Below are 22,963 nucleotides of genomic sequence, written 5' to 3' on the forward strand. Positions count from 1 at the left end.
TAATAACGTGCAAGTTTTCATGTTTAAACGTTGCTGTGTGCTGTTTATTTTTTAGCACAAAATGCTTGTCGAATTAATGCTTCTTTTATGTCGCAAAGCTAGATAAATACATACACATAAGGGTATTAGTGGGGTTAACACTGTTTAATCATTATGTTGTAGTAACGTTTATTTTGTCTCTTTAATTAAGATGGTCTATTGCGGCCTATGGAGGCCTGTACGAAAGATGGCTTAATTTTGAAGCCTGGCGGCTGTGGCATATTCTGTGATGTGACAAGGGAGACCTCTGCTGGAATTGGTTTTGAAGTCAGCTAACTATAGTCCTTTCTGTGAAATTTTCCATGAGGACATCAGCAGTTTGGAGGATCTCCAAAAGAAATGGAACGTCCTTGGTGATCTCTGTAAAACAAAGGAGCCTTGGAGGAAGTTTGTGAACTGTGGCTCGATTGCCGAGGAGAGACGGAACTTATTAAATACATTGTAGTTTTTGGTTCCTGTTCCGTAGTTTTATATTTGTGAACTTTTCCTGAGCGAAGATTTTCAGATGTAGCAATGTTACATCCCTTCCTTCTCGCTCTGCTCAGCAGGTCCGGCGGACATTACTGCATTTTTTCAATGTTTCCAATGTATCTTTCTATTGATTGTTTTGCTATAAAAAATGTTAGCTTAGGGGGGGTTTGCTGCTGATCTTTTGCCACTTGCCATTTTGCCTTGCTGCGTGAATCTACGTTGCTGAGGATCGATGCTGAGGACTTTGTCTTGAGAGACATTACCGAGAGACTTGTCCTGATCCGTTCTGACATTTAGTTAGAATAGGTAACTATGAGAAATGATTTACTCTGATTGATTTACTTATGACTAATTTAGATAAAGCAATATAATTTTAAACATGGTGTTGTATATTCTTTCTTGTCAATTATTGGGTTTATATTTTTGATCATTATTGTATATGTTGTATAGTTTGTACTAAGATAGTCACTAAACCAGGTCTTATCGACCTCGATATAGATGCTGGGTGATTTTCTTCCCACAGGTTTATTGCTGGTAGAGTTTTGAATGTATGTTAGTGAAATGGGCCCTAGCGTATGATGAATGTATGTGCGTGTAACTGTGAGATTACTCTATCCGTGGTAGTGGGATTATTTTAGATACCCAGATCTCTATCAATTTCCTGGTAGCAGAGGATGGTTTAGATGGCTATCTTGATCTGATAAGATTGCTTGTACATTTGCTTATTGATTATTGATTATTGGTTGATGATGGTATATGTACTAATACTATATGTTGGATTCGTAATGTTGAGTTATATGTAGTGCTTCTGGAATTTGGAAGCTGGTAGCAGTTTCGTAGTAGAGCAGAGGGAAGTATATGCTGCTCTCGGGAAAGACGGAATTGTAAGGAATAACGTGTGACAATTGAAGTTGCGCGTCGCATTGTCTGGGTTCGGAATCAGTTACATTATTGTATGTTACTATTAGAATATATTTCTAGTATATAAGGAGTGTGTATGGTAGTGAAGGTTATCTGTGAAACTCTGGTCTTGAGTCCCAGGGATCTGTAAAGATTTCCGTTAAAGCTTATCGCGGGAGGAGTAATAGATATTCTCTGAGCTTGTTTGAGGAACTGGGCAGAGGTAAGCTGCTTAGTTGATGTATATTATAATTCTGTAGTAGGACAGATTGTTCTCGGGAAGCAGGATTCTGTGTGCATGTACTATATTTTTCTTGTATGAATGTGCGTGGATGCATATACATTTATTGACTGTAAGACTCTTTGGATAAGTCCTAGAGGAAACAGTTAGGAGATGTATGAAAGCTTGTTGATTCTTGAGAAATAGACTCTTTTACTATTCTGTGGTTAGCGAAGCAGACAATGGAGATGTTTTTATGTTGTAACTAATAGATTTGTAGAATTTGTGATACGAAGTCTACTGAAGAGATTTTGTAAAGGAGGGGTAGACGAGTGACAGAGAACAGGAGACAAGCGACTGCAGCGACTGTTGACGTCAGAAAGACCGCGCACTGATTGGATAGTGGATCAGAATAGGGTTCGCGCTAGGATTGGTGCGTTAGTGTGAGTCGCGCAGGGATTGGAAGAGCTGTTTAGTGACGTAGACGCTCCAGGATTGGTGCGTTAGTGTGAGTCGCGCTGCTATTGGTTGAAAATTCGTATTGTATATTTATAATACGGAAAAGAGTAGAGAGTTTTGGTAAGCGCTAAAATGTATTACCAAGAAGAGAAAAAGAAAAAAACGTTTTTTGGAAAAGTTAAAAAGTGGTTTACCAAGGATAAAGAGGTTAAAACAAGAGAGGGTGAGTTGTTACCTCCAGCGAAAACACCTGCATCCTTCATGGCTGCAAGATATGGGTTACATACTTGTATATGGTTAGAGAATTGGATTAGGTATACTAAAGAAGATGGTGTTCTAGCATTTCCAGAACATGGTTCATTTAATCTAGCCGTGTTGAGAAATCTACGGGAAAAGATGTTATGTCTGGACCCGAAGCCAAGACCTACACAGTTCGAGGCTTTAGTGGAATGGGAAGAAGAAGTACATAATCGAGAAAGACAAAGATCTGGAGGTCAGTACAGACATGTTTGGGAGAAGATATGATCGTGAGACTCATCATGATCGGATGAAAAGGTGGCGAGATGCTAGTATGACAGAAGGATTATATCCGATGAGAACAATTGAAGGAGGAGCAGAAAAAGTTCCTGAGTCAGATATGAGAAGATATGGAGAGTATGAAGATGAGGTCTTGAATGACATGATTTACAAGAGACCACCTCCATATAGACCAGAACCAGATGAGAGTACACCAGTTGTTTCTCCGATAAGAGATACAGTTTGTTCTATTGGGACAGAAAAAGTGACACCTGAAGCTAGAAGTAGTAATCGAGGTAGTGATGAAAATGCCAGACAATTAGCCAGAACTACAACAGGGCTGACTGAGAAAATTAAGGAGTTAACGAAAAATTTGGAAGCTGTTACGGTGCCTGTAACTATAGGTCCGGTTATGCCTGTGTTTGACAAACAGAGGACAGGTGAAAATGGACTGGTGATTCCATATGTTTGGAATGATTTGACAAATTCAGTTGGTCCTTCAGGAGACTCGGGTAAGAGGACGGAAAGAAGTGACCTGAGACGATCTGGACATGACATGTGTAGTGAAATACTGGATGCTAGTGAACCTAGTTGTTCAGGGATGCCGATTTTAGAGCTGCAAAAGAGAGTGGTTCCAGTGAAAAAAACTGCTGAAATAACAGTTGATGATTTGAATGATTGGATGAAAGTTCTTCAGAAAAAGGATAAAGATTCACAAGCCATTGATGTGGCTAAATTGCGTGTAGAATTAGAAGAGCTTGTTACAGGAACAGTTCCAACAGAAATCCTGAAGAGTCATCATGATGGTGAGCTGATGTTTATGTGCAAAAGCATAACCTGGAGAGCAAGACATACACATGACAGGCTAAGAACAATAGCAAATGAGTTAGGAGTTGACATTGATAAAGTGAAGGCTTTACAAAAAACGTACAGGATGGATTTTACAGAAAAGGATATAGAAAATTTGAATGCTTCTGGTAGAACAGGACAGATTAAAGAAATGGTAGCATTATTGCGAAGATGGGGTGATGTGGAAAAGTGGAAGGATAGGTGGTATAAGAAAAGAGAGGAATCTGAAGATAGAACGACTTATTCAGCATTTCCGGTGAGAGAAAAGGAGAAACCAGTGAGTAATTATCCTATGAGAGAAATACCTGGAGGAGGATATGTACATGTTCCATGGACCAGACAGGATATTTTATCATTTACGAATGATTTCCCTCGATTGAGAGAAAAGCCCGTCGAGTGGTATAGGCAGGTAGACAGGTTTGTGAAATTGTAAAAAGTGCTGTGGGTTGACCTGAATAGTCTGTTTGATATAATTGTTCCAGCAGACTTGTGGACTGAGTGTAAAATAGTTGTGAGTTGGCCTACTGAGGAATATCCAAGAGATCAGAGAACAGGGGCACCAGATCCAGAAGTAATGAGAAAGTACGATCAGGTGATGGTATACCTGAAGAGTAAAGTTCCTCCGAAAGAGACAGACTGGGTTAAAATAGATCGAACACAACAGGAAGCAAAAGAATCAGTTCATGCTTTTTACGAAAGGCTGATACTAGCATTCAAACAATTCAGTGGAGATGAACACCTGGGTGACAAAGATTTGAGTCATTTTGTATACAGATTTGTATATGGTCTTAGACCTGAAATTAGTGAGAGAATTCGTGAACACACAGTGGATTGGCAGAGTAAAAAAGTAGATGAGATTTTGAGACATGCAAAATACTTCAGTGATGAAATTGAAGCAAAACAAAGAAAGCTGAAAGAGAAAGCAATGTGGGCACAAGTGAAGGTTGCGGAGAGACAAGAAGCACAGTTAGTGGAACAAGCGAATAATCCAGGAAATAATGTGGGGAATAGACCTAGATTTGCAGGGAAAGGGAAAGGAAGTCTGGAAGAAGCGAAAAAAAAGTTCCCGTGTCACAACTGTGGCCAACTGGGACACTGGAGGTCTGAATGTCCTAATCCACCATTAGTGAATAATGAGAATAAATCTTTAAATCAACAGGTGCAGAATGAAGGGAATAATCAACAGCAACAACAGAAAGTTGTGAGACAGCAGAATCAAGAGCCAAAACCGCCCTTGCCGCAGAATAGAGGGGTACAAAAATATAATCAGGACTCAGGATTCTACAATGATGAGCAGGTAAACAAACAAAAACGTACTAACAAAGTACAGCAGTACCTGTTAAAGAGTGAAGGGAGTGAGTCTGAGGGTGATTATTGACGGTGCCGAAGAGAGGAGGAAGAGTGCATACTTGGTGCAACTCTAGAAATAGACCAGGCAGGACCATTTGTGGATGGGAAAATAAATGAGGAGAGTTACTTTTTTGGTAGACACAGGTGCGACAAGATCAACTGTCAGGTCAACAGATGTTAAAAATCTTCCTCTCTCGGATGAAGCAATCCAAGTAGTTGGTGTAGCCAATACACAGATCAGAACACGTCTTACTGAACCAGTAAGAGTACAGATAGGGAAATTTTCAGACATGCATAGATTTATTGTCTGTGACACGAGTCCAGTGAACCTGTTGGGTAGGGACTTGTTGTGCAAGATGAACTGCACAATTTTTTGTACACCAGATGGAATAGCTTTTGAGACACCAGATGATGATGTTTTGTACCGAATGACTCTAGAAAATAGAGAAAGTGAGTTAATTGGTGCATTTGCTGTGTTTGATCCGGAGGATTTGCCTCGAGAACTGAGAGACAGTGAAAAGGGCAGTGTGGGATTTTACAGGAGAGGATGTGGGATTGATGAATAATGTAGATCCAGTGAAAATTGCAGTGAAAGAAGGAATCACATATCCTAACATTCCTCAGTACAAAATGACACCAGAAATAATTGAAGGGATAACTCCTATAATTGAGAAAATGATTCAGCAAGGAGTCCTGAGAGAACTACTGAGTAGTCCGTGTAATTCACCGATAATGGGACTAAAAAAGCCCAATGGTAAATTTAGGATTGTGCAGGATTTGAGAAAAGTTAATCAAATTGTGGTGGCATGTTGTCCTATTGTGCCAAATCCATCAGTGATTCTTTATCAAATTCCACATGATGCTGAGTGGTATACAGTGATTGATTTGTGTCATGCGTTCTTTTCAATATCATTGCATCATGATAGCCAGCCGATTTTTTCATTTAGGTTTGGCCAGCGTATTTTAGCATGGTGTCGTATCCCACAGGGGTATACGGAGAGTCCTTCGATATTCAATCAGTTATTGAAGAAATCGTTGGAAAGTTTGATCATGCCTGAGAGTTCAGTGCTGGTTCAATATATTGATGACCTGCTTGTGGCATCAAAGACACGTGAAGCTTGTGAAGTGGATACCATAGCTTTACTGAATCATCTGGCAGATGGAGGATTAAAGGTATCTCCAGCCAAATTGCAATTTTGCAAGAAAGAAGTGCATTATCTTGGACACAATATTGAAAAAGGTCTGAGAAAAGTGACCAATGATAGAATCAGAATAATCAGAGAAATGAAAGCTCCAAAAACCCAGAGGGAAGTGAGAATGTTCCTGGGTATGGTGGGATATTGTCGTCAGTGGATAATTAATTTTTCACTGATTGCGAAGCCACTGATTAAATTGACAAAAAGTGAAATGACAGATCCATTAAATCTGGATGCAGAACAATTGGCAGCATTTGAAGAGCTCAAAGATAGAATGTGTGAGGCTCCAGCTTTGGGTATGCCTGATTATGAGAAAGAATTTGAATTGTACTGCAGTGAGAGGAATGGATGTGCACTTTCAGTGTTAATTCAGAAGCATGGATTACTGAGAAGGCCTATTGCGTACTTCTCATCGACACTTGACCCTGTAGCTGTGGGGTTACCAGGTTGTCTGAAAGCTGTGGCTGCAACATGCAGAAGCCTAGAGCAAAGTGAGGGAATCATAATGGGATATCCTGTAAGGGTATTCGTACCTCACAATGTGGCAATTCTCTTGACAAGAAGCAGAACTCAGTACATGTCACATAGTCGTTTGACTAAATATGAAAAAGTGATTCTGGGAGCATCAAATGTGACTCTTGAGAGATGTGTGAATGTGAATCTAGCAACACTGTTGCCGGATATTGAAAATGTAGGTGTGAAAATGGAAAATGATCATGATTGTTTGGATGTGCTGGAGTACTGTACAAAACCAAGACCAGACATAAGGGATATTCCCTTACCTGAAAATGACCATGTGTTGTTTGTGGATGGATCATGCCTGAGGAATGATAATGGTGTGTTATGTGCAGCATATGCGGTGTGCAAAGTTTCAGAGGTCATGGAAGCATCACCATTGAAAGGAGTGAAATCTGCGCAAGTTGCTGAATTGGTGGCATTGACAAAAGCTTGTGAAATTGGGAAAGATTTGAGAACAACTGTGATGACTGATAGTCAGTACGGATTTGGGGTTGTGCATGATTTTGGCCAGCTTTGGCTACAAAGAGGTTTCTTGACGTCGAGTGGAACTCCAATAAAGAATGCTGAATTGATTGGCAAATTGCTTGAGGCGATACAGCTGCCTAAGGAATTGGCAGTTGTAAAATGTGCTGCCCATGGTCCAGGGGATGATTTTATAACGGTTGGAAACCGTTACGCCAACGATGTGGCGCAGTATTGTGCAAAGACAAATCAATCCATTAATCGGGATAGAGTGGAGGAAATGTCTTTTCTTTCTGTGATGTTTACTAATGTCTTAGAAACATGGGATGAAGTGAAGCAGTTACAGGATGAGGCAGGAGAGGAAGAGAAACAAGATTGGATTAAAGCAGGATGTGCTCCAAGAGAAACAGACCATGTTTGGGTCTACAGAGATGGCAGACCAGTAATGCCAAACTCAATCTTGTCGTCAATGGCAAGGATGTATCATGGCCAGGGACATCTGGGGAGGGATGCGATGGTTAGGTCCTTTAAGCAAACCTGGTACAATGCAAAGTTCAGGACAATTGCAGAGAGCATCTGTCAAAGGTGTTTAATTTGTCAGCAATTTAACACTGGGAAAAAGACAGTGGTGAGTCTAGGGACAATAGGCAGAGAAGGAGGTCCTTTTACAAGAATGCAGATTGATTTCATTGAAATGCCCCAAGTAAACAGACTAAGGTATGTTCTAGTGGTAGTCTGTTTGTTTTCGAGGTGGGTGGAAGCTTACCCGACTAGAAGAAATGATGGATTAACAGTGGCAAAGTTACTGTTGAGGGAGTTGATTCCTAGGTACGGGTTTCCAGTCACAGTTGAGTCTGACAGATGTAGGCACTTTCAAAATGAACTCATAGGTTTGATTTGTGAAGCATTGAAAATACAGAAGCTACATTGTGCATACCGACCAGAGGTTTCTGGTGTGGTTGAGCAGATCAATGGCACAATCAAGAATAGAATTGGAAAGATGTGTTTAGCCACTGGCATGAAATGGCCAGATGTTTTGCCTCTAGTTCTGATGACTATGAGATCTACTCCAGATAGAACTACAGGTTTGAGCCCGCATGAGATAATCATGGGACGTGCAATGCGCCATGCATTCGTGCCTGTAAATAAGTTGGTGACAATAACTGATGACATGATTTTGGATTACTGTAAAGGCCTGGCTGACGCAGTTCATTCTGTGTTTCACCAGGTTGGAGAAGAAGCTACCACACTTGAGAAGAAGCAAGCCCATGATCTGAGTCCAGGAGACTGGGTGAGGATTAAGGTGCACAGAAGAAGAAATTGCTTGATTCCAAGGTGGGGAAGGCCAAGACAAGTTATTCTGACTACGACGACTGCAGTAAAGTGTGCTGGAGTGAAGCACTGGGTACATGCAAGTCATACTCTGAGAGTTCCAAATCCAAAAGAAGGGACTGGTGAAGAGTATTTTGAAGAGTCAGATTCCAGTGATGGTGAAGATACTGAAGATACAGAATCAGTGAGAAAAGAAGCAGAAAGAGCTTCAAGAGATTCACTGCGAGTATCAGAGAGAAGATCAGATTCTGTAAAAGAGCCTGAAGTTTCAAGTAGCAGTGGAGGAAAAAGAAAAGAAAAGAGAAATCACACAGAGACTACTCCTGAATCAGAAGAGGAGGAGTTTGAAGAACCACTTGAGATTATACTTGAAGAAGCAGGGTCAGAAGAAGATAGAGAGGGACAGATTGCGGAAGACCCCCGAGGAGGTGTAGGGAACATTCATGAGGAGCTAGGTGAAGGGACAAGTAGACAGCAAGAAGATTGCGTGTCGGAGACCCGAGGAGGGAGAGAAGTAGGGAAGTCTCAAATAGTGGTGGGAAAATCTGTGGAGGAAAAGAAAACTGCTGTGAAACGAAAGCAAAAGGCACTTGAGACAGAATTGGATGATGAAAATGAACAAACAGAAGGTCGAGTTCTGAGAAAAAGAACTTGGATTGAAGAAAAGAATAAGAAAGAAGTAAGGCCAAAACCGAGAAAGGTTGTGAAAGGAGATTGATGGCCTAACAACGGAGTTAAAAGACTGAGATACAGGATAATAAGAGCGAATACATCGAAAGCTGAACAAGTGAATGAAGTATCAAGTCAAACTTCAAAGGCTGAAGGAGAAAAATCAAAGAAATCGAAAGAACCAGTAGAAATAAAAAGAGTAAGAAGACCCAACCAAAAGTACAGATCACCGGAATGGTCTTATGTGACACTGTCTGAAGAAGGAAAAGAAGAAACAGTGACTCGAGATAATCCGGAAGTGGTCTTGAGAAAAGTGGTTGAGGAAGATACTGGTGAAATCCTGAAAGTACTCTTGACTGACATTGGAGAAGAGTCAGAGACTGGGAATTGTGATACTGGAGATCTAATACAGTTTGATGTTGAAGAAATTGGAGTGAAAAATGATGAATATCCAAACTGAGTAAAAGAAGAATTCACTTGGATTAAGTGAACGGAAAGATCTTTGGAGAAACTGAAGAGTTTGGAACAGACACTGAAGAATTTGAGAGTTCTAATTTCAGTAGTGGAGTAGTAGAGGTTAAAGCAAAATAGTAAAAATGGCTAACAGAGAATAATCAAAATAGATGTGCCTTCTTTAAAAGGTGGTGTAGGATGTGCTGCTGTTGTACTGGATTATTAATGCTTCTATGGGGTGTTTTAATTTTATTAGTTACTTTCAAAGTAGAATTTGAAATGAACACAGAGAATATGACTAATGCAGAGAAGAATTCACAAAAGGTAGTTCCAATTAGAATGAGTGATACTTACATACATAAAGATAGGTCAATTAATAATTTTTCTAGTAATGTTTTTTCAAAGTTATTATATGAATATGTGAAAACAATGGAAGTAAGGGATTGCTATATTTGCATGCAATTACCTGCATCCGTTTCAGAGGGTGTTACTTATCATTTGCCAGCTACATATGGTATTTCTTGTAGTATTTTAAGTAGTGTTTTTTATTTGTTAGGGAAAATAGATTATAAGATGTCTAACAGGGATAGTATTTTTGGGCACTTGCCAATGAATGAAGAGCTGAATCCAGCTAAAGAAGCTAACACTTTTGGTGAGATTTTTATTGAGGAAAAAGGATTAACATTAGATTACATTTTTAAGAATAATTTGACTTGCAGTTTGAAAGGAGAGGAGATAGCTTTCCTGGATATGGTAGAAGAAAGGAGATTGAACATGCATGAGAAAGCAGGGAAATATAAAGTGAGTGAGACAATTTGGGACATTGAGATGGGGAAAGAGTTGAGAAATGGGGTTAGTCCAACTTTAGCTTTGGATACACCACAGAAGGGTAAACTTTGCATTACCAGAAGGAAATCCCAATATGATACATATTTTGTTGGAACTAGTGAGTGCCATGATACATACTTCATTGCAACAGGTTGGGGTTTCAGAGGTGGAGAAGATACAGTTTTCCCAGGAGTGTACTATGTTTGTGGGAACAAGGCTTATTACAAGTTGCCTGACCATTGGTATGGCATGTGTTATGTGGGCCTAGTTTTTCCTAAGATTTTTCATACAGATAAAATAAAAGATGTAGAAGATATTAACTTATTAACACGTTTTAAGAGAGAAACTTGGTCTGAAATTGTGGGTGACATTTTTGGGGTTTTGATTCCAGCAGTGGGAATTTCTTTAAATGCTTATGGAATTCGGAAACTGTCCACAGTGGTTGATCGCTTATCGACAAATACCGCAGGAGGGTTTCTTTTGGTGAATACGGAATTAAGTGCCGTGCGTGCCATGTCTATGCAAAATCGACTTGCCCTTGATATTCTATTGGCCAAGGAGGGTGGAGTCTGTGGAATGCTGAAAGTTCAACATTGTTGTACTTACATTCCTGACGAAAGTAAAGACCTAAAGGTCTATATCAAAAATATTACTGATTTGCATGAAGAATTAGTACCACTTGAAGCTGGGAGTTTGTGGACTAAAATAGCTAATAAGATGATAGCTGTTAAGGATTTTATTGCAAAAATAGGTAGTACTAATATAGGTAGAATATTGTTTCCTCTGTCTTGTATAATTGTTGCTTTGATGATTCTGAGATTAGTGTGTGTGTTGTAAAAACAGGGGAGGGAAAAAGAAAGTGAATAAAGGAAAGAAAAATAAAAGGTTGAAAAGAGAACCACAAGAAATTGAATTGGAAGAATTGAGGGAGAGTGTTTATTTGGAGACAAAGAGGGATGATAAAAGAGTGACTGGTGTGTAATGTTGTGTAAGGGGAAAAGACATTTCTGATTTCTCCTAAAATGGGACTAAAATTTGACTAATTTTTTTTTTGGGTTTATTTGGTGATAACATCACCAAAGGGGGGATTGCTGGAGCAGAGTTTTCATTTAGAAAATTCAGGGCCTTTTGAAGCTCTAGCATGTCTATGTGTTTTATTAATTTATTAATAATTAACAATTAATTATTTGTCTTGTGCAAGTGTGTTTATACTAATCAATCCGTTTGTTTTAACATAAGAGAAAGTTACACGAGGGTTAGCATGTGTGTGCTGTTTCTGTTTTAATAATAATGTGCAAGTTTTCATGTTTAAACGTTGCAGTGTGCTGTTTATTTTTTAGCACAAAATGCTTGTCGAATTAATGCTTCTTTTATGTCGCAAAGCTAGATAAATACATACACATAAGGGTATTAGTGGGGTTAACACTGTTTAATCATTATGTTGTAGTAACGTTTATTTTGTCTCTTTAATTAAGATGGTCTATTGCGGCCTATGGAGGCCTGTACGAAAGATGGCTTAATTTTGAAGCCTGGCGGCTGTGGCATATTCTGTGATGTGACAAGGGAGACCTCTGCTGGAATTGGTTTTGAAGTCAGCTAACTATAGTCCTTTCTGTGAAATTTTCCATGAGGACATCAGCAGTTTGGAGGATCTCCAAAAGAAATGGAACGTCCTTGGTGATCTCTGTAAAACAAAGGAGCCTTGGAGGAAGTTTGTGAACTGTGGCTCGATTGCCGAGGAGAGACGGAACTTATTAAATACATTGTAGTTTTTGGTTCCTGTTCCGTAGTTTTATATTTGTGAACTTTTCCTGAGCGAAGATTTTCAGATGTAGCAATGTTACATCCCTTCCTTCTCGCTCTGCTCAGCAGAACCGGCGGACATTACTGCATTTTTTCAATGTTTCCAATGTATCTTTCTATTGATTGTTTTGCTATAAAAAATGTTAGCTTAGGGAGGGTTTGCTGCTGATCTTTTGCCACTTGCCATTTTGCCTTGCTGCGTGAATCTACGTTGCTGAGGATCGATGCTGAGGACTTTGTCTTGAGAGACATTACCGAGAGACTTGTCCTGACCCGTTCTGACATTTAGTTAGAATAGGTAACTATGAGAAATGATTTACTCTGATTGATTTACTTATGACTAATTTAGATAAAGCAATATAATTTTAAACATGGTGTATATTCTTTCTTGTCAATTATTGGGTTTATATTTTTGATCATTATTGTATATGTTGTATAGTTTGTACTAAGATAGTCACTAAACCATGTCTTATCGACCTCGATATAGATGCTGGGTGATTTTCTTCCCACAGGTTTATTGCTGGTAGAGTTTTGAATGTATGTTAGTGAAATGGGCCCTAGCGTATGATGAATGTATGTGCGTGTAACTGTGAGATTACTCTATCCGTGGTAGTGGGATTATTTTAGATACCCAGATCTCTATCAGATGAGTGGTCAGTTGGAATGAGTGGGGCTGAGCAGCAGGATGCTGCTCCCGGTGGTGCATGGATCATCTTACTTGTAACTGAATAAACCTACACAACTGGCTACTGGACTGATTACCTACAAGGCTCCTACTTAGTTTACAAAAATATTCATAGTGGTATGAGCAATGTTTGAATCACAAGGCTCAGTTGCGACTTAATAGCGTTTCAAAATATACAGGAGTTATACTCGTATTGTCTATCCAGTAGGCAGAGATTTTGGTTTTGCTTTTCCCCTGCTTCTGCCTGCATATTTTGGTTCTAAGTGGCCCTCTTCTTTTTTGTAAACCCACAATATTAGACAGCAGCCTGACAAGAATTGAATACACCAAGTAGTACGGAAAATATCGGTAATTGTGGTCCCGAAAAAAAAAAAAAAAAAAAAAAAAAAAAGTCTGAAAACCAAAGCGACACACCCATCTCATGCAGTCTGCCCTTTCTGGAATACTAGGTTCCAAAGAACCACTTGCAGTATTCGTACTGCCTGACCTCGATGACACTGACCTCGCCCGCGAACTTTCAGGATCGTTACCGTGTAATGCTACCCGTGAAAGATTTCACCGATTTAGGTAGCCAGGCCTCCCTACCCACTGCAGCATGTTGCTTAGTGCCCTTACTACTACCTAGTAACCTCCACCGGACTAGGAGCTGCAAAGTGGCACAACGGCACGTGTGATACTTCTTACATGTCCTTCCTTTTTGGACAACAGACAGTACTTCGCAACGTGGTATTCTTCAAGCCAGTTTCAAAAGCAAAAACTACAAGTCCCCTACATCAACATGTTGTAGTCCAAACAGGCAGGAGTGGTTGAATTACTGCATCACCCTTGCCACGCTGCTGCAACCACTTGGCGTGCCGCTTCTTTCACCCAACTACACTAGTACCCCAGGCTGATAGTGCTGTAGCCTCCTAAAATTAGGCTATGTCCTCAGCAATTCTTTTTCTGCATCCCATACTGAAGAGCCACCATCTCCTTCTCCCTCCCGTGTTTCATAGGCACCAGTGAACACCTCTCCTGTCATTGACCTCTCCTTGTACAGTGGGTGACCCGCCTCACCTGGACTGTGAGAGGCGTTCTGACCCGGCACAGGCTGGCGGAGGAGGCCTCTCTGCGGGACTCGGTGAGCCGGAGGAGCGCGGAGCCTCTGATAAAAGCAGCAGCCGGTGGCACGCGGAGGGCGCCCACACTACGGACACAGCACCAGAGGGCACGCGACGCCATGACTGCTCCCACAGTGCACCGCACCGGAAAAGCAAGTCAAGGAGGGTAGACTGGCGCGGAAACAATAGAGGGGAGGCGTGTTCAAACAGGAGATAGAGCGTCTACAAGACTAGAGCAACCACAGAGCGGTGAAATAGAGAGTCGCCTCAACGGCTAGAGCGTCTCCGGCAGAACGGGGCGGGGGAGCGACTCCAATGTCACTCACAACTGTAGTCCGCTTTCGTTCCGCTCCGCGACCGTTTACAGTTACTGTGTAGCTCTGCAAAACCATGAAACTCATCGCTTAAAGTTTTGCAACTTCTTTAAAACGTAAAATATTTCTGAAATTGGCAGAAGACACTACTAAATCGCCCTAACAACGCGACTTCGCGCACATTGTATTTACTCTAACACTTTTACCCCAAATCTTCTCGGTCGAAAGTTACATTGCTGTACTGGAAACCATTCCCAAAAATAATTTCAGAGCACGTTTGTGAGCAAAACAGGGGTGCATAGCTGCCAAGGTTTCAGATTGCTTGTGTGTGACATTTTCATAAATTCAGTGTATTTATGAGTGACATTCAATGACTATGAGTGACACTTTTTCGCGAGCACAAATCAAGCAATGAAAACGGGGAAAACATATAAATATCGGAAATTACACCCATTGGAGCAACAAGAAACTCTAAGAAGCTCTTTAAACTGCTGTAAATAATTATGTGCCACACTGCCGGGCATCGACCCACCGTGTGTGCTGGCTCACCAGGCGGGCGGAGCAGCAAGGGGCTGCCTGCCCTGGATCGCCCGTAAGATAACCCAATTTTATTATCATACTCCTACTCCTACGCCCGCCCCTTCCGACAGGGGCGGAGCGTGTTGTGGCACACCCCCGGTTGATCCAGAACGCCTCAGCCAGACTCATCCTCGACATCCCACGAACCAGCCACATCTCCGGACATCTGAGAGACCTTCACTGGCTCCCCGTCAACAAAAGAATCACCTTCCGCCTCCTCACCCACGCACACAAAGCCCTACACGACCAAGGCCCGAGCTACCTCAACAGCCGAGTCAACTTCTACGCTCCCAAACGCCACCTCCGATCAGCCAACCACGCCCTCGCCGCCGTCCCCCGCATCCGAAGAGCGACTACAGGAGGAAGGTCCTTCTCCTACCTGGCCGCCAAGACCTGGAACTCCCTCCCGACCGACCTGCGCCTGACCCAAGACCACCTCTCCTTCAGGAAAAAGCTGAAGACCTGGCTGTTCGAGCAGTAGCGGCACCCCCCTCCCCCCCCCCCAGCGCCTTGAGACCCTACGGGTAGGTAGCGCGCTTTATAAGTGTCACTGATTGATTGATTGATTGATTGACCAGAAATGTAAGGGCACTAATGGGAGTCTTGTCCGGGCTCTCCACTTGGGACCTCTATTTGTTAATGCGCTGAACCAGAGAGCCACAGAATTGAATCCTGGTCGGTGCAGTGAATAATAGTGACTTGTGTAGGTTTAGTGCTACACGGTCCCAGTCTTATGAGTGACATTCAACTGCCAAATGACATAAAATATAAAAAATGATACCCTTTTAAGAAATTAGAAGTTCTAAAAGTATCTTAGCTCCTTTTCCAGTCTCAAAGAAAATGCCCCAGATTGCACAGATCAAAAAAGTGCTCTCTTGCTGGACTCACCTTTGCTTCAAGAAGTAAGTCCTCCCTGCAGTGCCATGCTGAGGCAGAGAGCTTCTTTAGCCAGTGTTTTTGGACAGGAAAGCAAGAGAGCTTGCCAGCAGTGCTCCTGTAGTCTAGAAGTGTCTGCAACTCGCCGTCTCAGCTTTGGTGCTTAGCGTTTATTTTCAATACGAAAACAGCTTGCCTCATAATACATTGCCCCCGTTTTATTCCAGCAAGTAGAAGCTGAGCCTCAACATGGACTTTGTTGTCCCTTTCAGTATTACGGTATAATTCAGTCGTGCTCCATTTAACCCTGTCTTTTGTATACTGACGAGGCTTACAGCTTATTTACCATTTAGAGCAGGGGTACTCATAGTACGGCCAGCGGCCCGGCAATTCTTTCTTGGCGGCCCGGGGACCTTGCAGACATCGTACCCAGACATGCCAACCCTCCCCATTCAGGCGGGAGTCTCCCGCCTCCCGATTCCTGCAAGCAAAAGCCCGATTCCTCGGGGGGTTTCAGCTGACAGGGCTTGTATTGTGTAGAGTGCTAATTCTTCCAGCAATAATCAGAGTGGCGATGCAGGGGCTCTAGAGAGGGTGAAAAAGCAAAAGAAAGCCTCATCAACAAGCGAATGGTCTTCTAAAGACCTGTGAAGTACTCGGGGGCGGCTGTGTGTGTACCTGGAAGCTGTTTCAGCCCGCCGGGCTGCCACACAGGGGGGGGGGTTGTATGCACTGCCAGCAACCTGCCAGGCCAGTGCACAACACTTGCATCACCCTCTCTCTGCCTGCCACTGCGCTCAATGCTTCTGAAAGGTAAGGAAAGAAAACGTGCATTTTGCGTTTCAAATGTCGGGTTCTGCAGCAGCACACCTCCAATGCCCATACATGACAGTAACCCGATTCAAGGCCCCATTCTCCCGATTTATTTTCGGAGAGAGAGGGAGGGAGGGAGGGAGGGAGAGAGAGAGAGAGAGAGAGGGAGGGAGGGAGACGGAGGAGGGAGGGAGACGGAGGCGGGAGGGAGACGGAGGGAGACGGAGGGAGACAGAGGGAGACGGAGAGAGACGGAGAAGGAAGGAGAGGGAGAGAGGGAGAGAGAGAGGGAGGGAGGGAGACGGAGGAGGGAGGGAGACGGAGGACGGAGAGGGAGGGAGACGGAGGACGGAGGGAGACGGAGAGAGACGGAGAGGGAGAGAGGGGGAGCGGGACAGAGAGAGAGGGAGACAGATGTTTTGAAAGGTTGTTTTTTTTTACTCTAGCTCCGCCCCCCACTGACTCCACCCCTACCAGTGCGGCCCTCGGCCACTAACCACACTGTAATTTTGGCCCCCGACAGAAAGTTTGTGAGTACCCCTGATTTAGAGTATCAAATGGTATTACTGCGTTTATGTCACTTCCGTTGGGTGTGCATGACGTGTGACACGGACTCTGAAGCCGGGAAGCTGCATACTTCTCCGGCACCACACAGAGGACCGAGTTGGCAGAATTTTGCAATGCAAATATACAAATGTAGGTGCTCGCTATGCCAGTGTACCTGTTTGCTACTAAGAAGTGCCGGTTCTCTCGTTTTGATAGTATTGGACCATGATAAAGTGCAGGTACTCTCTTTTAAATTGAAGAAGTGCAAGTAAAGAATGAATCCCTCCTCATTTAGAACACTGACCTTCGGTCAATAGGTGCTCGGGATCTTAGAGCAGGGTGCACATGACCCAGCAGCCTGGAGCCAACTGCTTTCTTGAATCCGATACAAATAAAACTCTTCGGTTTTCATTAGGTTGTAGTTATTTTTCAATGATGCAGCTAAGTTAAATTGTGAAGAAAGCAGCTAAGTGCGTGCTTGTCCTGTATTTACGATTCAAAGCGTGATCACATTCAGGTCTTTGTATTTCATTTCGCACCAATAACCGCGAAGGGCACCAGACAAGAACATTTTAGTCGCTGAGGAAGCAGTCACATTCTTTATTGCTTTATCAGGTGAGATTGGCAAGGACGGCCCGCGCTGCCTCGAAACCATTGAACTGAAAGTCCTGCAGCCGAGCACATGACTTAGGAAGTCGTATGGCAGAATCTCAACAGTGAAGATCATAACAGACTAAAATTAAGTATAATTGAAATTTACATTACCTGACACTAGACAACGGCAGCTTGGCAGAAAGGCCAGCGGCATGAGAGGCTGCGGGCCCCAAACTTGACTCTGGCAGCCACAGCTGTGGTCCGCCGTGGCGTAACGAAACTTGAGGGGGCACCCCTGCAGGGTACTTGGTGGGGCCCCCTCCAGACTCAATCAGGAGCTCCCCAGCCAAAGTGCGGTGCTGAGGGGGCCTGCTGGAGGTTGGGGGCCCCCCGCAACCCAGGGGCCTGTGTTACACCCCTGTAGTCCGGTCCGGACGCGTGTGTCATCATGACGAGAGGCTGCAGGCACCAGTGAACCCTCTATCTGGCACAGCAGTGGCCTTGGTCCAACTCTGGTCAGGACTCGAGCAGCACCTTGATGAGAGGCTGCACGCACCATACTGGCCGGCAGTGCCAGCAACGGCAAGCTCCACTCCAGCCGAAGTTTAAGAAACTACCTGAGAACTGCCGCCTGCTCCCATCGTGCCGTGGGCGGCCCGCCCTGTCTTGGCATGATTGGCTAAATATGGGACACATTGTTGCACTCTCCTTAACAACGCTATTGTGTCACGCTAATGCCGAATGGAGCCTGTGCAGCTAAACCAGCCCCTAGACCTGCAGCAGTCAGAGTCCCTGACAGGTTGGCTGCCAGAGCAGCGCACTACATGCTGCTTTGCTCAATGCTAATTATAGCGCACCAGCTTGACAGGTTTACAGAAGCCTTATAAATGCGTGACTTTGTATTTCAGTGCGGTGATGCGGACCACCACACTGAAATGCGTCAGTCTAACGCCTGATGCGTGGTACTTGGCAGGACTGGGGTTGGAAGCTGCAGAACACTTGCCAACCATACTGGATTCGTCGGTAGAGTGCTGCTTTTTCTGGGTTTCATAACACCTACTGATTTGTATTTCAGATCTAAAGCTTTTCACAAAGCTGTGGTAATTCAAGTCTTTCTGCAATTAAAAATAAATAAACAGATGACTTGGATAGCCAGGCGTTAAATGTGGTAATTCCAGAAAGGCTTCTGAAGCCTCGTTCAAATAAAGTTAAAGCAGACAGGAAAAGCCTAAGTAAAAAAAAAAACTCACCTGTGACATACAAGGCTGGGTGGACAGACATATTAATTTTACTAAAATCGTCACATTGGACAATAAGGATGCGTTTATCGGACATTCGATTTTCTGCCTTTCCTGCTCTTCTTCACATGCATGAAAGAGATTTAGAGGATGTTGATTTATTAAAATGCTTGTCTAACATGAACAATTTCACATTTAAACAAAAAACTGCATTTCCTGTTCTTGACACAACTAGGCCCGACTCCATTTTAGATGATAACGCATCCATGCTGGGTGTTATCACTTCTCCTCTCGCACATAACGAAATGTGCACTGATGAAATGCTCTGTATTAAAATGGTGTTCTTAAAGAAATACGGAGGAAGCCTGGCATCATTCAAGGCTCTTCCTGTCTGTACTACTGTAGGCCTATGCATACATTTAATTCTCATTGTTTTGAGTGTAACAAGATTTGTACTGACACATGCAATGACATTAGGTCAAAGTGGCTGATTGTAATATTCATATTAGGGGACTGAATTGGAATACTGCAAGATAATATTGTGTTGCATTTTATGTTCTGATTTGGAAATTTGTGTAGTTATTTATAATCACCTTATGCTGCCAGTGAAATGTCCACTACTATAAACAAGCATTAAAAACGCAATAGGTCTCGCATTTATTGGAGTTATTGGCATTTTAAATGCAAATGTTTTTTACTTACCCATGTTGCAGGGTGCAGTACCATATGTGGCCAAAAGAGGTCCTGGGACCTTGTGAGTGAAAATCTCCCAGGGGCATTTGTACTGAGAAAAGCCAACAGGGCAGCAGAATAGCTCCTCAGATATGAGCACTTACAAGGCACCATTTCCTTCCTCAGATTTACTTATTCCAACCCCAGAGGACAAAGGATTCTCACAATTGCCTGACAGCTGCTTCCTGGACCTATACTGTGCTGGAAATTTGATGGCTGGGCTGGGCCGGGCCATCAGCAAGGAGCTGGCAGGAAAGATTAACCTGATGGGTTAAATGAGCAGACCACTCACTGTGTCTCTTCAACAATCTCTGACTGGCGATTAGCCTCAATGGTTCTTCCTGGGAGAGGCCAAATTCTCCACTTGAGGTTTTTGCATTCTTGAATTACATTTCTTTCCTCCAGCACAAATGTGAATCCACTTTAATTCATTCAGATTGGAAAATTAGCTAAATGTTTTCGTACATCTTGAGGGATATCTAAAAATCTGTTTCTCTTGCTTCAGTCTCCTTGAGAAATTTTAATTGGGGAGGGTCCGGACAGGGGGAAGGTTACTCCCATGTCCTTTGTGCAGTTTCGCACCAGAGTGGGAGCCAACAGCTCTCAGAACGGGTTTGAACTGGATTATGCATATGGATACCAAGTGTGCCCCTCATGCAGAATATCTGGTGCCGACAAGTGCACCCATCCGGTCCCAATACACTAAATACTGTCTGGGAAGTGTTCACACCTCCCTGTGACAGGATGCCTGTTGTTTCACCTTCCTCTGCTCGAGCTTGGCTCAGCAGCAGGAGGGCAGAAATGTGTCTCTGGTTGGCAGCAACTATTTTCTGCTATCCGGGTCTAGAAGGTTGGCACCAGGAACACTGAGAGCCTAACCGAGTGCTCTTCCAGTGCTTGGAGTTCAACATGTTTGATACCAAACATGATAGGATTCGTTGCAGCTGTTTTCGAGATGGTCATCACGTAATTACACAGTTCCCCTCTATATAGTATATGACTGCTTCACTGACAACCCGGAGAATGGACGCCGTAGGCTGCAGGGGTGTCCTGATCATACAGGGGCACAATCTCACTTAGAACTAAGCACCCTGCCTTTAGGATTGATTGCAAATGTCTGCTATAGGGGTGACTTATAGGTTTTAAGAGCAGTGACCCTTAGATATAGGAAACCTACATCTTAAGTAAGTGGTGCAAGCACCAACTTACACAGGCTGCAATGCAGGCCTGTAGTTCCATTTTGCATGGTTGTAACGCCCTGAACGTCTCGGGATCGTTTAACAGACACGATAATGAGGACGCAACCACTTGTGAAGGGTTAGTTATTTTAATGAAGGCAAAAATAACACAAAGAAGAAACAAAAGTTATAGTCACTGGAATCCTCCAGGCTAAGTACGTTACCAGCCCACAGCACGGGTGGTCCTAACCGTCCTCTGCATATACGCCGGTCCCGGCGTATGCCAACAGAGGGCAGAAATGAAATGGCCGACAATACCAATCGGTAGGCTGTGAGGGGCACGAAGAGTGTTGGGGAGAATCGAGGAGTCAGGGAAACACCCAGCCGGGGTCTCTACCTGAAGGGAGCAGCCGCTCAACCTCTTCCTCAGACTGCACCGGGACGCGGAGTCACCTCCTGGTGATGCGTCACCGATACCCCAATCAAAACCAAGAAGACTGAACCGAGAGCAGCCGCTCGATCGATCCTGTGGACTTCCGAGTCTGTAACGCGGCAAACACCTCCTGGTGTGCGTTACAGCTGGCAGTCCCTGTATCTCTGGTCGGGCTGGGAGTTACGACTCCAACCAGCAAAAGCGCCACTGCGCTTTGACTCAGCCGAGTCAAAAAGCGAAGCTCAATGGTTGACCGGTAGAGCTTCCGGGTCCTTCACAGGTGACGATGGAGCAAGACACGGCCCAGGGAGTAACGACTCGACCTACCTCCGTTCTTGCCTTACTGGAGCTCCACTCCGGAACACTGCTCTTCACGAAGCAGGCACGTCGGTGTAAACACAATATCCGACAGCGTTGTACCTCCCGGTTCCTCCCTTTATAGGGCGTGTTTTCCTTGAGTTATGTAACAGCTCTCCTGTTTACATAAGGGCGTGCTTTCCTTGAGTTATGTAACAGCTCTCCTGTTTACATAAGGGCGTGTTTTCCTTGAGTTATGTAACAGCTCTCCTGTTTACATAAGGGCGTGTTTTCCTTGAGTTATGTAACAGCTCTCCTGTTTACATAAGGGCGTGTTTTCCTTGAGTTATGTAACAGCTCTCCTGTTTACATAAGGGCGTGTTTTCCTTGAGTTATGTAACAGCTCTCCTGTTTACATAACCTCTCAACCGCTAAGCATCCTGGGAGATGTAGTCCGTTTTCGCTGGTTACCGTTTTCCTCCCCTCGCATGACAGGAATTCTTGACAGTACATCCTCCCTCTCAGCGGCTCCCCACGGGTCCAGCGCAGGCAGGAAAACGCCGATGGAACAAGGAGACCAAGCGCGGAGCATGAACCCCTTCAGCCGGTTCCCATGATTGCTCCTCCGGGCCATAGCCTTTCCACGCCACCAGGTACCACAGCTTCCCCCTGCGCCATTTGGACGCCCGTATGCCCGACACCTCATACTCCACCTCCGACTCCACGCATACCGGCCTAGGTGTCCCAGACGGCTTGGAGGGTGCTGGTTTGAGCAATGATACATGAAAGACAGGGTGTATCCGCAATGACTGGGGCAAGCACACGTTCACGTTCACGGGACCCATACACTTGGTAATTCGATAGGGGCCCATGTACTTGGGATGGAACACACTGTTCTTTCGAAACCTCATGTTTCTTGTGGATATCCAGACGTAGTCTCCAGTGCGGTACAGTGGCCCGGGCCTTCTCTTCCTGTCTGCCGCAGCCTTGTATCTTCTCTTGGCCTCAATTAGGACAGCCCTTGAGCGCATCAACGTGTCTTTTATGTGTGCCACCCTGTCCGCTGTGGCGGGAATCCTGTCCTCTCTGAACGGATGTAGAAATGGCAAGAACCTGGGATGTTGGCCATAGTTGCTATAGAACGGAGATGACTGTGTGGAGCTGTGAGTGGCGTTGTTATAGGCTATCTCTGCAACCCATAGCAAGTCGACCCATTCTTCCCTGCCCTGGTCCACAAAACATCGCAGATACTGTTTGAGCGTTTGGTTCAGGCGCTCGGTTTGGCCGTCCGTTTGAGGGTGGTAGCTGGTGGACAGGGCGGTCTTAACATGCAGCGCAGTGCACCAAGTCTTCCAGAATTGCGCAGTGAACTGCGACCCCCGGTCCGACACGATCACCCCCGGTAATCCATGCAGTCGTACCACATTCTTTAGGAGTAGTGATGCCAATTCCCCGGCCGTAGGGACTCTCTTGCAGGGGATGAAGTGCCCCATTTTCGTCAAGTAATCCACC

The 22,963-nt window shown here is 44.0% G+C and overlaps 1 protein-coding gene across 1 annotated transcript in view; it reads right to left on the minus strand.

Moving 5' to 3' along the window:
* NDUFAB1 (NADH:ubiquinone oxidoreductase subunit AB1) overlaps positions 1–14,046 on the minus strand; it is a 69,241-nt gene extending 55,195 nt beyond the window's left edge. The window contains exon 1 of the mRNA XM_085629480.1: positions 13,808–14,046. Within this exon, the coding sequence (XP_085485606.1) occupies positions 13,808–13,972 (165 nt within the window). The 5' untranslated portion in view covers positions 13,973–14,046. The remainder of the gene's footprint in view (positions 1–13,807) is intronic.
* Positions 14,047–22,963: the final 8,917 nt, after the last annotated feature.

The sequence above is a fragment of the Triturus cristatus genome, chromosome 10 (assembly GCF_964204655.1).
Source record: "Triturus cristatus chromosome 10, aTriCri1.1, whole genome shotgun sequence".
Lineage (NCBI taxonomy): Eukaryota > Metazoa > Chordata > Amphibia > Caudata > Salamandridae > Triturus > Triturus cristatus.